The sequence below is a fragment of the Hippoglossus stenolepis genome, chromosome 5 (assembly GCF_022539355.2).
Source record: "Hippoglossus stenolepis isolate QCI-W04-F060 chromosome 5, HSTE1.2, whole genome shotgun sequence".
Classification (NCBI taxonomy): Eukaryota; Metazoa; Chordata; class Actinopteri; order Pleuronectiformes; family Pleuronectidae; genus Hippoglossus; species Hippoglossus stenolepis.
Genome location: NC_061487.1, coordinates 20,923,686 through 20,939,891, shown reverse-complemented (window position 1 = coordinate 20,939,891; position 16,206 = coordinate 20,923,686). Strand labels below are relative to the sequence as shown.

General features: G+C 42.5%; 1 protein-coding gene across 1 annotated transcript in view; it reads right to left on the bottom strand.

Moving 5' to 3' along the window:
- The window catches only part of brsk2a (BR serine/threonine kinase 2a), a 169,156-nt gene that overhangs the window by 49,494 nt on the left and 103,456 nt on the right, over nt 1-16,206 (bottom strand). The window contains exon 3 of the mRNA XM_035157922.2: nt 2,558-2,643. Coding sequence (XP_035013813.2) covers nt 2,558-2,643 — 86 coding nt within the window. The remainder of the gene's footprint in view (nt 1-2,557; nt 2,644-16,206) is intronic.

Here is a 16,206-nt window from a genome sequence, read left to right as displayed (position 1 = left end):
TACGGCAAAAAACTGTACTGTAAAGTGCATTTAGCATTTAAAGTGCGAGCAGAGAGGGTAGGCCAGGCTATGCTATGCATGCATTAAACAAATGTGGGGACATAGTGATGTCATGTGACGTCACAAAGGTGCAGGAGAATCGGTCGGATTACTGACGAGAAGTCTGAGGAGCTTCAGGAGCTTTGTTTTCCATTGTGGAAAGGAGCTTTAACACACTAGCACACACGAAAGGGAAAAGGGAAAAACTGAAAAAGCATAATATGTCTCCGGTAACTGAATTTAATGTTGTGGATGATTGGTGTATACAGTAGTTCTGTGTTTTTTTCTATTTTAACCTTTAAAAACATGAATACACACAAACACATCCTCCTTGCCATCACATTTCATACGGCCACTCATCAGGTTGTGTCTGGGCTCGTAGCGGGCGCAGTTTGTCAACCTGACTGAACAGCCATGATGCTCTGGGGCTCCAAAGGGACAGGAAGGAGATGAATCCCTGCTGACCCAGGCCTGAAGCTGCGTCTGTGGGCTGACAGCCAGCGGTGCCCGGCCCCTGCTCCGCGCCCGGCTTGCTCGTATATCGTACGCTGAAAACTCCCTCTATCTTCACTAGGACAAATTGAATCTCAGACAGGCGGTGAAATACTCTTTCCTCTCTCTCGCTCCCTCTCCCTGCTGTGGGTATTCGTGTGTGTGCACCCACCTCTTTGATTTTATTGATTATACTATAGTGTTGCAAACTGTACATGACCAAAGAGCATGTGTTCACTAAACAACTCTAAACCCTTAAAACCAAAGCACCTCAGTGGCTTTGTCAGTTGTAAAAACAACACAAAAGGAAATGAATTCCACTTAATGCTTTTATAAAACCATCACCCAACCTGAATGCATTTAGAAATTAAACAATTTTATATAACATGACCACAATATGAACATTTAGAAAACAATTCAACTTAGTTTTAAGTTTCTTCTGTGATTTAATGTAATGTTAACATTTTAAATTAACTGATAATGTACCTATGGAGATTACTTGAACGATTACTAGCAATATACTTGTCATGGAGAGTAATAATCAGCACGTTACAACAGTTATTACAGGATATTATTGCATGATGCTCTGAAGGGGATCTTTCTAAAAGCTGTATCTAAGCTTGGTGTCTGTTTGCAATAAAAAGTCACATTTAAGAACTGGACCAAAATGTGGATCAGAGTATGTAAATTTTGACCTGTATTATTTTCTATTAGCTCCATAATGGCAAATGTCCATACATACAATAATGCAATAGATGCAATGGATGCTGCAGTTGGCCTTAATGTGTCTTAATGGCAGCTTTCCTATCAGAACAGGTCTTTAAAATAACTCATGTTGCATGATTTACTATTTATTATTTTGCTACTGCAGCGCAAATTTGAAATCAAACAGCACATGTGCATTGTGTTCACATGCATTATGCACTATAAGACTGTTGAGGTGTGTGTTTTTTTTTTTTGCCAGCGATCATTCATCACTCTCAGCACAGGCTATATCAACATGATACGACCATTCATTAATTTCAAGCAATGAAATATCCATAAATAAAATATTGCCGGGCTATGTATCAAACTCTTTCCACTTCCCTCCCTCACCTCTTGTGCACACACACAACCACTTCAGTTTAAACAGCTTGTGGTGGGATCTTTGCCGACAGCATAATAAATCTTAAAAGCTCCGGGACAGCCGGCTCCAAACGTGCTGCTTGCCTATCAATTATCGGCTTTCAACTAAAAGAGATGCGAGTAGGAATCTAAACAATATTAAGGGAAAGATTACATCAGTGACGCGAAGTGCAGTGTGAACCCCGAGTCGCATGTTAACGCAGAGCAATGTGTCTTCTGTGACGCTGCTGGTGACCAGCTGTCAAAAGTGAGGAAGCAATGGGCACAAAATGTGATTTTGATAATCCAATCATACAGTGAATCAGAATATTCTGCTTTTCCTATCATCTTAAAGTATGAGATGTGCGGCGCTGCATGCTCAATCGCATTCGGGCTGTAAACTCAACATGACAACTAATTGAATTTAGTTGACATACTGTGTTCTGCAGCTCAAGAGGGCTACAATAAACTACTGATGGGGTTGTCAGTCACCACTGTGAAAGTTGGCTAATAGATTTATGTGAGCGTGTGTGTGTGTGTTTGTTTGTGTTTGTGTTTGTGTGTTTGTGTGTGCAGCAGCTGCAGCAGACTAATGTGGCTGCCACTCTCCAGGGCTAATGTTTCTGAATGCAATGGTGTTGCCTCTGATAAGCGTGGCATGGTGTTTACATTGCGGAGAGTTCCTCTCCCTATTAGCAGTCCCCTAGCGTGCATGACCAAATTAAATGCTTCATGCCCGTACTAATGAAGCATCCGCCCCTCTAAGGCTATCACTGTAGCCCTGCAATCATTATCCACCAATCAAAACTGCTTCTTGGTCCAACAGAATGATCTGTGGGATTTTCTGACATCCAGAGGAGCACTTGTTTAAATACAAACATCAGTGTGTGCAGTATTTTCACAATCCACTGGTGATACTTACAAGTACTTTTTATTTTCGTAGACGTCGTGTAGCTTTAAAACGTGTGGGTGTTCTATGAGCTTCAGAATAGCTATTTCTCGCTCGACCTGTAAAGGGACAGAAAAGAAAGACAAAAAACAGAGATTTGATTAGCATGACATGAACACAGTTAGGTTCTGAAAAGCATTTATGCTCAAGGTTCGACACGTGTGAGGAAACAGATGGAGCCTTTTGTCCGTTTCCTGCATTCAGCTTACAGATATACGGAAAAATCGCAGTAGAACCAGAAATCATGGGGGGGCAGTGTAACCAATAGTTCAACTGAGACGAAAATAAAACACGGGGAAGAAATTTCAACAATGGTGGAAATGATATGTTACTTCACTGTGGGCAGTGAAACGGACGTATCTCCTTTTCACACGTTTCGTAAAGGCGAAATAAATGAGAATTTAAACTACAACCTTCCTCTCGATGTTGCAAGAAGTGAAACACCAGTGTGATAAACCCAGAAACAGCCAGTGATGAGTTTTTGCCAAACGTTTTTTCTGAGGTTACTTGGGAAAATCACAGTTCAAGAAACAAATCGGAGATGCAGCAATCTGTAATAACCCTTTCCTCACCCAGCGCGAGCTCAAAAGGAGGAAGTTAACCAATGCAAAGGAGCTGACTGGCACTTTCTACTGGCAGAGGGGACGGAGATAAGCCTTGACAGCTGGCAAGCACTGCTATCTCGAGTGGAAAATGTAGTTTGCTTCACAAACTGAAGGAAAACAGGTTGTGTTTTTTCTCACCTTTCAAAAACTGTGCTCTCCTCACTCACAAAAAAACAAACCCTGCTATTACTAAGCAATAGCATTTCATAATCCCGAGGTTTGCTCGGGGTGAGCGTTAATCAGCTCGGTTAGATAACAAACAAAAAGCAGAATAATCTGTCAGAGTCAGACATACCACATTTGAACATTACTGTCCAGTTAGATTACAGGCTGTGGGGGAATCAGGGTCAAAATGTCCACTCGGGTCCATCAATGTCTCCAAAAGGAGGTTTTTTTTCCTATACCTTGTCCGTTTTTCTGCAGTTGTGTGTACATATAGAGACAACACCCTGTCCAGACACACAAGGTCTTTTATTCTGCTTACAGAGCTGCTGAGAGACAAGCACAGCGTACTGCGAGACAGGTGAGAGCTGAATTTCACCAAAATCGAGCTGATCAGTTTGGATTTGTGTCAGCATCTCAGGAACATGTAGTCAGCATGCACAGCTGCCACTGGAAATCAGCATGGCACCTAACTCCAATAGAAGCCACAACTTATCTCCAGCTCCCCCTGTGCTCGGCTCATGTGCTACTTGCAGTTATCTGCTCGTCCGTCTCCTCCAGATTTACCGTCCGACCTTCTCCCCCACCCTCTGTCTGTCTCACATCCACTGACAATGATGGAGATGAGAGGACAGTGTGAGTTAAAGGCTCCTCTGCCTCATCTCAATCCCATCAAAGTCAATTTCGCTGTGTCACTTGTCTGTGACAGCCTTCGCATTGCTTTAATGTCACACTCATCACAACTATGGACACTCATGTGGAATGAAGGCAGAGCAAACTATGACTTTTCTTAAACTCCCTCAGAACTATTTGCTTCACTGAGTGTGAAATCAGGTTTCTCCTCCTTAATTATCCATTCACCCATTTTCTATACTGTCTATTCTTTGACAGTCACAGGAGGAGCTGGAGCCAGTCCCAGGCTACGCAGCTAACGTCGGATGGGTCTGGTTTTCCTATTGCATCACCAGCTTGTCCTGCCGTAACAGCCGTCACTGAGCAACAAAGCTATGGACGAAAACTTTCTTCGTTTGATTAAAAATGTTGAAAACATGTGTGCCATTAACTGTTCGGTTTAGTACTTATATTTAAAAATAAACCCTCCTGACATTTTCACCTTGCTTTTTACCTCTTTGAAAAATAGTTTGTCACTGAAGCGCAATGAATCATGGGAGCCTCCGTTGCTTGAGGGTGAAAGGATGCATTTGGAGGAGCCTTCGAATTGGGACAGTCTCGCTGCTGTGACGCAATCGGTCGACGAATGCAGCCGACGAAGGACGCAGCTTCCAAATTGAGACCTGGCTCAGGTTTTGAACTAACCACCCGAGCAGCCGTCCGTAATTCTGCTCAACACATTGTTTTTCATTTCACAGCAGCTTGCATTGGTGATCTCTGTCTGCACAGTATTGTTGTCCGGTAAACTTTATCATTATATTCTGTCTAAACAGCAACACGTCTACACTTTAACAAACACAAAGTGCATCATTAAAACCTCTTGAAAGTCACTTCCTAGAGAAAAACTCTATGCAGTGCAACTCGTGTTGAAGCAGCAGCCAAGAAAAACTCATGGGAGAATAAAAAAGCTAATGGACCTCGGCCCCACAGCTTGTCTGAAAAGGGTAAAGTGGTAGATGCATAATTAGCATTAGCATGGCGTATCAGTGGGAGTAAGGGCTAGGCTAATCAGGGCTAATCTGGAGACTAATGAGCGCTATCAGCTGCGCTACACCGGGCCACTTTCTCACCTGAGGCTAAGGTGTGTTGTTAAGAATGAGCCCTTGGTGGTTGTAGCTAGCTAGCCGGCAGCCCGGCTCCCCGCAGAGAGACTAATGCTCCCAAAGACTCAGGAGGAGATGAGCTGTCGGAAACGCTACAGAGGCAGCAGCTGGCTTCCTAAGCTCCCTTCAAGCGCCTCCTTTTGCTTAATTGAAATAAGAGAAATGAGGCTTTAAGTGAAGACTTAACCGTACAACCGCCTGCTTATTGCAAGATTAGCTGTTGATTAACACGCTGATGTAAATCTGTGCGGCAACCCTTGCTCTTTCTAGCATTATATACTGATCCACAGTTGCATTAATTACCTGACAATCATAAGTCCCAAAGAAATGGTCTGGAAAAATATTGGTACACCTCATCAATGGCAACACTGACTACCTGTTTCACCTCTTATCAAAGCCTCAAACACACTCACACCGCTAACACCTTCATGCTCGTATAAATACCAGGTGGCCATGGTCTCTCTTGGCCTGGCTCCTGGACATCGCTCCTCACTCTCTCATTAAGTTTCACATCTGTGAGTGTGGACAGTTCTGTCCGGTCGCCATCTCTCCGTGGCACTTCATTAGGCCTACATTAGCAGGCGCCTGGGCACCGTTCACGGAGACACTCACACACTCGCATGGACAGATGGACGGGTGGTCAGATGAGCACACACACGTCCACCCTTTTGTCCTTCTTGTTACTGGTGTTCGTCTCGTGTTCTGTTGTTCAATTTACAGCCAATTTGCTCGATTTCTCGATAACTAAACAGGGGAAGCCTGCGACAGGAATAGGGGGGAAAAAAGACACCTAATCAGAAAACCAGAGGTCGAACACGAGCTCGAGGATGACACTAATCCAAATTGGCTATTTGACTGGGAGATAATTTGTCTTGTAATGTATGGTGGTTATCACTGTGGAGTGGACATCATTAGCAGAAGATGTCAGATGCCGGTTACTAGACGGGCTGATTGGCAAAGCTTCGACCCACAGGGTTTCCTTTCAGTGTCAAATCCTGCCACGCTGGATACATCAATACGTCGGAACTCCGGGATTCCTGTTAAAGTTTTGACTAAGATGGTTGTAAGCAAAATATATATATTTTTTAAATCACCAGGGAACTGAAGTGGTTCCCTTTACTAAAATTAAAAACACAAGCACAATTTTGTTCACCCTGGACTTTAATTTTCATGTTGCTGTGTTTGAAAAACATGCCATGTGATTTATTACTTGTAATTATGTTGTAATTTGCAGGTGCAGATGGTGCGTTGTAATAGAAAGCGATGCAAGAGAGGAGGCCTGCCTTGTGGATAAATGAGGGGAAAGCGCTCGACGGTGCTCACATATGTGTTGTCCCAGATTCAGAGGATGAGAACGGCTTTAGCATAGTTCCATCAGCCTGCTATTGATTCTTTAAATTACACCTCTGGATCTGAATGGCTGAATGGACGAGCAAACAAAAGAGTGGCAACATCAATAGTTTCATCAGCGTGGCTGCAAAATCCAGTGATAGAGAACAGGGGATCAGAGACAGCCGAGGCAACAACAAAGACACAACGAGGTTAGATTCATGTCACACATGTCACACAGCGACTGAACAGAGAAACCAGCCTAAAATCTCAGAGGGGAAAATATTGGATCACGGGGTCTGTCATCTCTCACTCTCCACTTATTGCATCTTGCGCTTTCTCTCTCTTGCACACAGAAGGAAATCACAGACATTGCTGTCACCTCCCTGAGGCGAGTGAGTGAATGGTCTCTTGATACCGAGATCTGAGGATCAAAGTCAACAGGGCAGTCATGTGTGTCAGCGAAAAAGAAAAAAAAAAACGAAACGCGGGTGACTATGCTAACATGGGAGCTACAGTGCATGCACGGGCCGATGAAGGGTGACTGAAGAGGGAGGGATGCAAGAGGGATGAAGCATAAGCTATGTAATTCCCTGCAATGGAGAAGAGTAAAAGAGAAACGGGCGACAGAGAGAGAGAGCACAATGTGGCGGTGCCAGCTCGGCCCCCTGAGTCTCGCAACCTCTTTTGTTCTTAATTAAAACAACACGGGGGGAAATTATAAGATGTATGTCAACGGGGAAGTAATGAGATGAGCAGAAACATGTGACAATCAAGGAAACACTAAACATTTCTCATTTATAAATATTTTGGGATATTTTGCCTTTAATGATAAGACAGTGTCGGAATGGGGGAAGATGCAGCAAAGGGCCAGACTTGGACCCAAACTTGCAGCCACTGCAGGAGGACTCCAGCCTCTGTGTGTGGGGCGACAACACAATAAGAAACTAACCTCAGTGGGTTTGCTTGCAAAATTTTACAATGATTCACACAATTTTATTGAGTTATTTCCAGAAATATAAGAATTCAATTTGTTGGGTTATATAATGAATATTTTGTGTAAAAACACTGGCTTAATAACTTGTTTATTTATCAGATCATAGAGAGATATCCTCCAGGTCATTTCTTTTTAAATCTGCCAAGGATGTTATGTTTTCATCAGGGTTTGATAGTTAGCAGGATTACACAAAAACTACAGACAGATTTTCACGAAAAAAAGAACCCATTCAATTTTGGACTGGATACGAATAAATTTGCAGATCGAGGAGTTTTTTTTAAATCACTTTCTTAAACATTGTGGGATTGGGTTGTTTTTTCTATCAAGATCCAAGAATTATTCTCTGAGAAATCAATGAAAATGTTGGAATCATACCTATTCAGGTTACTGATATTTATAAATGTGTGCAATTTGGTGCAGATCAAAATAAAAATCTGGATCTAGTGAATTTAAATGTGGTTTCATAAAGGGACCGTTGGGCCTTGGCGGAGGTACGCAGTCAAAATATTTCACAAATGAATTCAACCAGACGCTCTAATCTTTTTCTTCAATAATCAATATCTGACTGGCTGAACTTTCATTGAGGTTCACTCTTTTCTCATTTAGTGCAACAGTGCAACAGAAGATGATTAATTTAGCTTTTTCTGCGACAGAAACTTCATCTTCTCCGAATGTTACTTTCAATTGTATCTCATTTAATTAATTCTAACTTCTGCAAAAGAATAAAACTATTTCAGAAAAGCTTCTCATTGAAATGCATGGAGCAAGACGTGCTAGATAAATAGATAAGATAACATATGTGCGAGGGAGAAGACGAGTACGGATGGGGTAATGGCTGCAGAGAATGCGGGTCCAACTGTCAGTGAGCAGACGGGGAGGAGACGGCACAGCTTGGCCACTGGCTCACGGACAAAACCAGTCAGCTCGTCATCCATTCATACTTGTGACATGTGGACACATTAACGCATGATGCACACACACTGTACACACACGCGGCACTGATCACGGCAAGCCATGAACCGCCTCCATTCATCCATATGTCGGTCAGAGAGCCAGTAGGGCAGAATCGCTTTCCTGCCAGGAGCAGAGGGGAAGCCAAGCTGGTGTGTACCCCCATGCATGTGTGTATGCATCTGTGTGTGTGTGTGTTTGTACATGCATGTTAATGATAAGGCCCTTTCTTGGCTGTACATGTCAGTCTTTGCAGCCATAAGGGTAGGACATTAGTTTCAAGGGCAAACACACACATGCAGCCTGCTTGTTACACTCTAGGAGGACATCAGTCAAGATAACATGTGGGCTTTGAAAAACCTGCTTATCCCGAATTGGTTTAGAAATTGACGGGGGCAGACTTGAGGCCATGGATTTAACAGTTTTTTGTGAGAGGAGCGAATGCACATTATGTGGTTGTGTTACTTACAAAACACACAAATGCATGTGCCTGCGTGCGTGCGAAAACACATGGAGACGGTCAGCGCAGCATGTGTCTCTGATAATCACTGTATCACTGTCTTTTGTGAAGAGGAGGTAATTTCCCTATACGCGGGGGAGTCTGATCAATGCCAGAGACATGTAAATCGATCAGGACATAGTCTCTGATAGCTCGCTAGTTCTTATCCTTTATCCATCTCCCACCATTCCAAATCTTCCTCATTACCCCCTTTCTACCTAAGACCGATTCTCCTCCTCCTCCTATCCCTCATTTATTCTCCGTTTCCTGCATTTTATCTCTCTAATCGTGTCTACGATGTGTGCCGGTGCTGCTGACATATCCATCAGGATGCCACTTAGATCAGAGGCAGGTCACATCATTTCACACTAACTGACATGTCCCTGCATGACCTTGGTCGTAATAGAGTCTAATGGCAGACGCCCTCCGCACCCGGAGGTCAAAGGGTATAATCATGCACCTCCTCAAACCTCCTGCACGGACTGATAGGTGGGATGGAGTGGGACGGGCTGCGGGAGAATCTGCGGGATGAGCGATTTATCAGCGACTTGCAGGATCCCTTTGATCGCCATGTTTTTGTGTCTCTCGTCCAAAGTGTCTTTTTGTCAGCTCGTCCACTCCGATACGTGAGGGACATTTCATACGAGAGGGTTGGAAAGGTGACCTTGGTTTGTGTGAAAAGTGGATTAATGAACTGTTTTTCAGAGACCTGATAGAGAGAGAGCGCACACAGAACGGAGTTTGATGATTAGATCTGAAGGTCATCTGTATCTGCTAAAAAAAGTGTAAATTGAATAACCTACAGTAGCCTATATTTGCATGTCTGATAGATGGAATTTGTGCAGAACAGGAGGATAAAATTGGATCCTCGCAGGAATCAGAGGAAATCTGTATTAAATGACATTTGATACCCATCTTGCAAAAAATATACCTGCAGCCAATCTTGTGATTTAAATTTGGCTTAATAAAATGTCTCAGTCTAGTTAGCAATCAGTGAAAAAACTGAGGTGGGCATTTTACTCCTTCTAAACTCAGATATTAACTAAATAGTTACAAAAAAATGTAATGTACATTGAAAAACACTAAAACATGATTCATTATGTGAAGTGCATATACATTAGTAGAGAAGTTAGATAACAAGATTATTTATAAAGAGAAATGAAACGTGACCTGACAGTGAAATACAACAGAAGTAAAGGGAAAACTTATTAAACAAAGTAATGAGTGAATAATGAAAACTACTTAGTGCAGTTATTCAGGCGAACTCCAACACTGAGCTAATTGTGATTCACTTCCTCCGCTAATTATCTCCACGTATAAATACATGACTTATTCATTGACACGTGAGTCCGGACCAGAGTCGGCCCGGCAGAGGAGTCAATACTGGAGAGACAACGTGTCAGCAGGTACGACCGGTCGATTTAAAAACAACTCAAATCAGCCTCAAACTTTGTTAATAAGTTCAGAATCGCTCTAATCGTGTAATCAGGGAGTTGTTTTGGCTTCCGCACTTGTTAATTAGGTCTTTACACCGAGTCTTGACACACAAAAAGGCTCAGGCTTGTGCTCTGTTGGTTGGTGCTGCATATAAATATTTACTGAGCCGAAGAATGGAAAATGCACATGCAAAAATTTAGTGCGCCTGAATGTATGTACATGCATGTTTGTGCTTTGTGGGCAAAAAACCACATGCATGCACATACATAAAGTGAGTGAGGGTAGGAGCAGGGAGAGAGCATGATTTAGATGATTGTGGAAGCACAACAGAGTCATTAGGAAACAGCCCTCGCAGGCATGCAGATGAAAAACCTGATGAAGTTAAGTGTCTTGCTTCTGCACATCCACTGCAAAAGCCAAAAATACATACAACAGGATCTGTCTGAAATCATGAGCTTTACAGAGACCGAGCTCGTTCCCCTGAGTATTTACTCAATTTATCCCCAATTGTGAATGTAGCCTGTGCATAATGTTTGAGCATCTTGGAGGCGAGTAATGAAGACAAATAAATATGTCGAACACAGAGGAGTGACATGGATGTAACTATGGTTCTATGAGTACATGCTCTACCAATTACAGGGTAGAACTGTCTTTCCTTGAGGCAGAACAGTATTAATCATATTCACTGTCACTACTCGCAGGGAAGTGACTTTGTAATTATTACTTTTGTTAATACATTAAGTTCTCAGGAAAAAGTTGCTAATTACTGTGAAATGCTGTCGTTTGTATTCACAGCAACAGAATGATCAGACGCATACAAAATGTTTTTCACAAGATTGTTTTTCTTGTTACGGTAAAAACATTTTGAACTGTGGGATCAGTGCATGACGCGTGGGCGTGTACACTACAGCTGATAAATGGACATTTTTCTGTTTTATTATCAGGTGTCTGAGGAGTAAAATCTGTGTGTGTGTGTGTGGCAGTGCTCTCTGTGACATGCTTGTCCACAAGCTGTGATTCACCCAACAACCCTGCCTGTCCGATGTGAGACTATTACAGACTAAATCCTGCAGCGAGAGGACAGACAGAACCTTGAGAGTGTGTGTGCGCGTGCGTGTATGTGTGTGCATGCATGTGCACTTTTTTTGACTCTGAAACAATGGTCATGAAGCTGTCTTTCATGCTGTCATTTATATGCGTGACTTGCACACCGACCTACAGCAAGAAAATGCGCACACACATACACGCAGACACACGTCAGTTACAATAACAGGGTCGTATGAACACACATATCACAGCATCACTGTGGCCGGTGAGATGACAGTTGTCACAAACTGTGATATACTTCATCGTCCATCAACTATAATTCAAAAAAGCTATAGAGCCACACACACACAGTACAGAACAAACTTAAGACTGAACAGGACAACTTTTAGTGTTTACTTTCTTTATTTATCCAATGCTAACTTGCATGTTTATTGCTGCAGGCCAATGTACAACAAAATCACTCTCAAAGACATAATGCATTAAACGTTCTGACAGGCAAGATGCTGAGACGCAGGGCACTGGAAGTTTGCGTTTTTAAGTAGAAGCAGCGTGATATAAGATGACAGACAAATCTGGAGGTAAAAATTGAGGCGTTCATGCATTTTCCTTCTCAAGGGAACGTGACATAACTATTCAATTATCGGTCCCATCTCAGACAAGATGGATAAAAGAGGATCTCAATACCCAGTGGCTGGGAGGAAACACACAAAATACACTTCAGTGGGGTTCACTCGTAATATATAAAGAGGTAAGAAATCCCAGAGCAAAACAAAAGGAAAAAATACTGGCATAAAAAAAAGGAAAACTGAACTTTGAAGGGAAATTCTGCTGATCTCCCCAGGAAAGCATCACTCCACTTAATGGGAGCAGAATTGGATTAAATGTGTCCTTTGCTCACAAAGACAAAGCAAAAAATAAAAAATAAACACCAAAGCAGCAACAAATATAAAATAAAGCAAACAAAGAGTCCTCATCTCTCTGACAACCCAGCGACTGGTGTCTTTGAAGAGGAGAAACAAACGCCATCGGTTTAGACGTCTGTCTGTCTCCTGTCGCGCTCAATGGGGGATCCCTGCCTTCTGCTATCCTCCATTTCATTATTTTGTCTGCACACCATCTCTGTTTTATCTCGATAAGACATGTGAGAGGTGTAATCAGTCAGGCGGCACCCGGTGTGTGTGGTTCTTTTGAGCTTTGTCACCACAGCGAGCAGATGAGAAGGGTTTTACGCGTCTCTCCAGGATGTGTTAGATCTACAAACTACCACTCAGACACTGTGTAAAACTCAACGCTCGGTGCCTGCAGAGTGAAACTCAACGTGACTGGAGGTTTCTTAAAAAATAAAAAAAATACATCCTGTAGGTTAAATCTATTCCTCCATTTCACCTGAGCCCCGTTGCCACTCAATAAAGAGTGGAGAAAAACAGCGGACATACATTGATCTGAGAGTGGCGATTGGAAACCAAATTAGGATGTGGAAAGCTGAGTGACCGTCATATTGAGTGATAACAGAGAGAAAGCTCTGTGAGGCCTCACAGGTTCAGAGAAATCCATACTATTATTTAGGTTCCTACAGAATTCTCAGAGAGGGAAGAAGGGACCAAGAAATGATGCAACCATGAAACACATACACTGTGCGAGCTGTATACACCCCAATCAAGCACTGCTACTTCTATATTGTAATAATACCATTTTGTTTCATGACATCATTTATAAACACATGATGAATGACTGGTTAGTCTAAATAAGCTGTCGATCATGTCCCTATAATGTTGTTTCCTAAAGTGAAATGTTCATGCTCGTATTTAATTGTCTTATGTGTTTGTCGAACAGTTTTTCAATTATGTACTTGCACTAAATACTATATTTGCATACATTTGTATTTATATAGTTTAATTTATACAGTTTGTACTCTTTTAATTATTAAAGCTGTTATGTGGGGATGCACCTGTGGGTTGCTACTAATTTCATAATACTGCAGTAAAGATAAAGGAATCTATCTATCTATCTAATGTGTGTGTGTTCCTGTATTTATATCTTTGTGAGGACCATTATAAGCATAGACCCTACTGAGGACATTTTTGGAAAGTGAGGACATTTTGACCGGTCCTCACTTTTTCCAATGGGCTGTTTGAGGGTTAAGACTTGGTTTTACGGTTAGGGTTAGCCATTTACTTGTAGTTTGGATGGTTAAGATTAAGCTAAGGGGCTAGGGAATGAGTGTCCTCACTAAGATAGGAAGTACAAACATGTGTGTGTAGCTTAGCAGTTTTGTTCTGTAACGTGACTATTCTCTTCATATGCAGAGAGTTTACTATATTTGATCGAAACCCAAACGAAGGAATTCACTTCCTGAGTTCTTGTTCAATGTCAAAAATCTAGATTGACGCAGCATTTGAAGACAGACATACATCAACAGGCAGAAATAAGTGAAAGAAGAAGAAGCCGTGCAGCAGGGAAACAGAGTTGGTGGTTTTGGTCTTTCTGTTCAGTCAGCCTGTTAAGATATAACTGTGTCGTAACCCCTGGCTTCAGGCTCGGCACCAAACAAAGCTGATGGATCAACGCGCAGGGGGCACAACATATGAAACCCATTTATTTTAAAGGGTTGTCTGCACTCACAGCACATACACGTGCACACGTACAGTAAGAAACACATACAACCACACACACACACACACAGCAGAAAGTTAAAGAGGACTTGTGTGTGTTGGAGGCATTTCTATATCCAACCCACTCGCGACACAGCCGAAATAGGTGAGAATGGCCAATCTATAATCATTAGGAGGGAAGAGTAGAGATGGCGGGGAAAGAAAGCTACAGTGCTGCCGCCGAGGTGTCGGGATAACAAGATTAGACCTTGTGTGATTCATCTGTGGCCATGGCATTCTGCTCCTCACCCGCCCGCCCCCACAATGTCTGTCAGTTGGTGTGTACTCAATCTTTATTGCTTGCATTTCTCTGCCTCTTTAGTCCTAAATCATTATTTTAGATGCTCTGCATTCAAAGTTTGGATGCAACTGTGTCATGCAAAACAAGGATTTGCCGCATGTTAAAGACCGTCCAGATTACACACGTTACACAGTCGCATTGATCCATAGAGAAGGCATAATATCCCCATTTCCAGACAGAAAATCACAAATTCAAATACTAATGATCTTGTTATTTCGCACGAGAGAACAGTTTTGATCATTATCCTTGCGCTCAAATTTTACGGCCATCTTGGGTATAATGCAACTGTGGCGCCACCTTCCTGTTCTCAGCTCTCGTGATGCCGTGTCCTTAGCGCAGTGTTTCAATTTCTCATCTAAAATCTTATGACTGACATCAAGGACAGAGTGGGTAAACCACAAGTAACCTCACTGCACTGAAACACCCATAAAAATCCAGCACAGCGACGTACTTTATAAGAGTATCCTCACTTCATGTTAACCATCCTTCCCCTTCCTACCCCTTCATCCTCCTATCCTCCTATCCCTCTCTCCCTCTCTCCCTCCCTTCCTCTCTTCCTCTCTGTCTCTCTGTCTCTCTGTCTCTCTCTCTCCGGGCTTGGGGACAGTAGAGTGGCTTTGAAGTTGTGCTGCTTCAGGAGGTGAGCGAGTCGCTCTGGCTAATTAGTCGTCCTTATCCCAACAGCAGCAGCCACCACCAGCTCGCTGGCTCAGAGGGAGAAGCAGAGCAGGCATCTCCAGCAACTACCAACTGCTGCATGCTAAAGATACCCCTCTCCTTCTGCTAGTGGTGAGCGCTGGCGGCCGGCAACAATTCAACTCACCCCGAGACTAAACTGCGGATTAGAAAAGTTGCTCCACTCAGCATAATGATAGGTAATGTGGTATGAAATTTGGTACAGTGCATCGTCTGCTCTCGGGGGAAGCTCGTCAGACCATCCTGCAAAAGCAAGGTTCTGCTCGACGTCTATTTTCTCCACCACGTTGCTGCCATATGAGCACGCGTGTCACACAATGCTCGGAGGGCTTGCAATAATAGACTCATGCTTTTTTAATGCATAGTGGGATTGTGCAGAGCTCTCTCTCCTCGCAGTGGAAATATAGTGTTTGTTTAACCCGGGCAGTCAAATCAACATCACACGAAGTCGCTAGATCAACAAATCAAATCAACAAAGTGACTAAATGTCAAAGGATGAGACCCTGTAGTTTGTGATGGAAAAAGCAAAACATCTCATCCTGCTGTCGATGAATTGAACCTCAGCTACTGACTGAAACTGTCAAAAACAATACATTCATGGAAGTTTTGCAGAGAAACATCTGTTATTTCACGTACCTTTCCTCAAGTATTACAATCGCACTTTGAATTAAGTGATAAAATTAAAACAAATGTTTCCCAATTAGGAAAACTAACAGAGAGAATCTGATTGAACCTGCTGTTTTCTTTAACTAAACAGTTCTTGATTTAAATCTAAATTAGCTTTCAATTAAACCTTCACAGTCGTTAATGCGACATTAAAATATGAGAAATTTAAGGTATTGTTGACAAAACATATTTAAATTCCCGAACAGAACTAATTTAGTTTTTATGATCACGACTGAATCTGAAACATTGTTACCTCCAGCTAAGATAAGTATTTTCATTATATCCGTCTGTCAGCGGGAATACTTAAAACCTATACTGAAGTGATTTTCATGAAGTTGTGTGGAGGGGATGGATGGATGGGGATGGGACATGACCCAAAGGAGAACCAATTACCTATTGAATCAGAAACAGATAAACTGGCAGATTGGGGATCGTCAGTTTCTTTAACATGGTGAGATAAGGCACTATCCATGCCCATGTTATCCAAATGTCCTTCCAGTTATCTT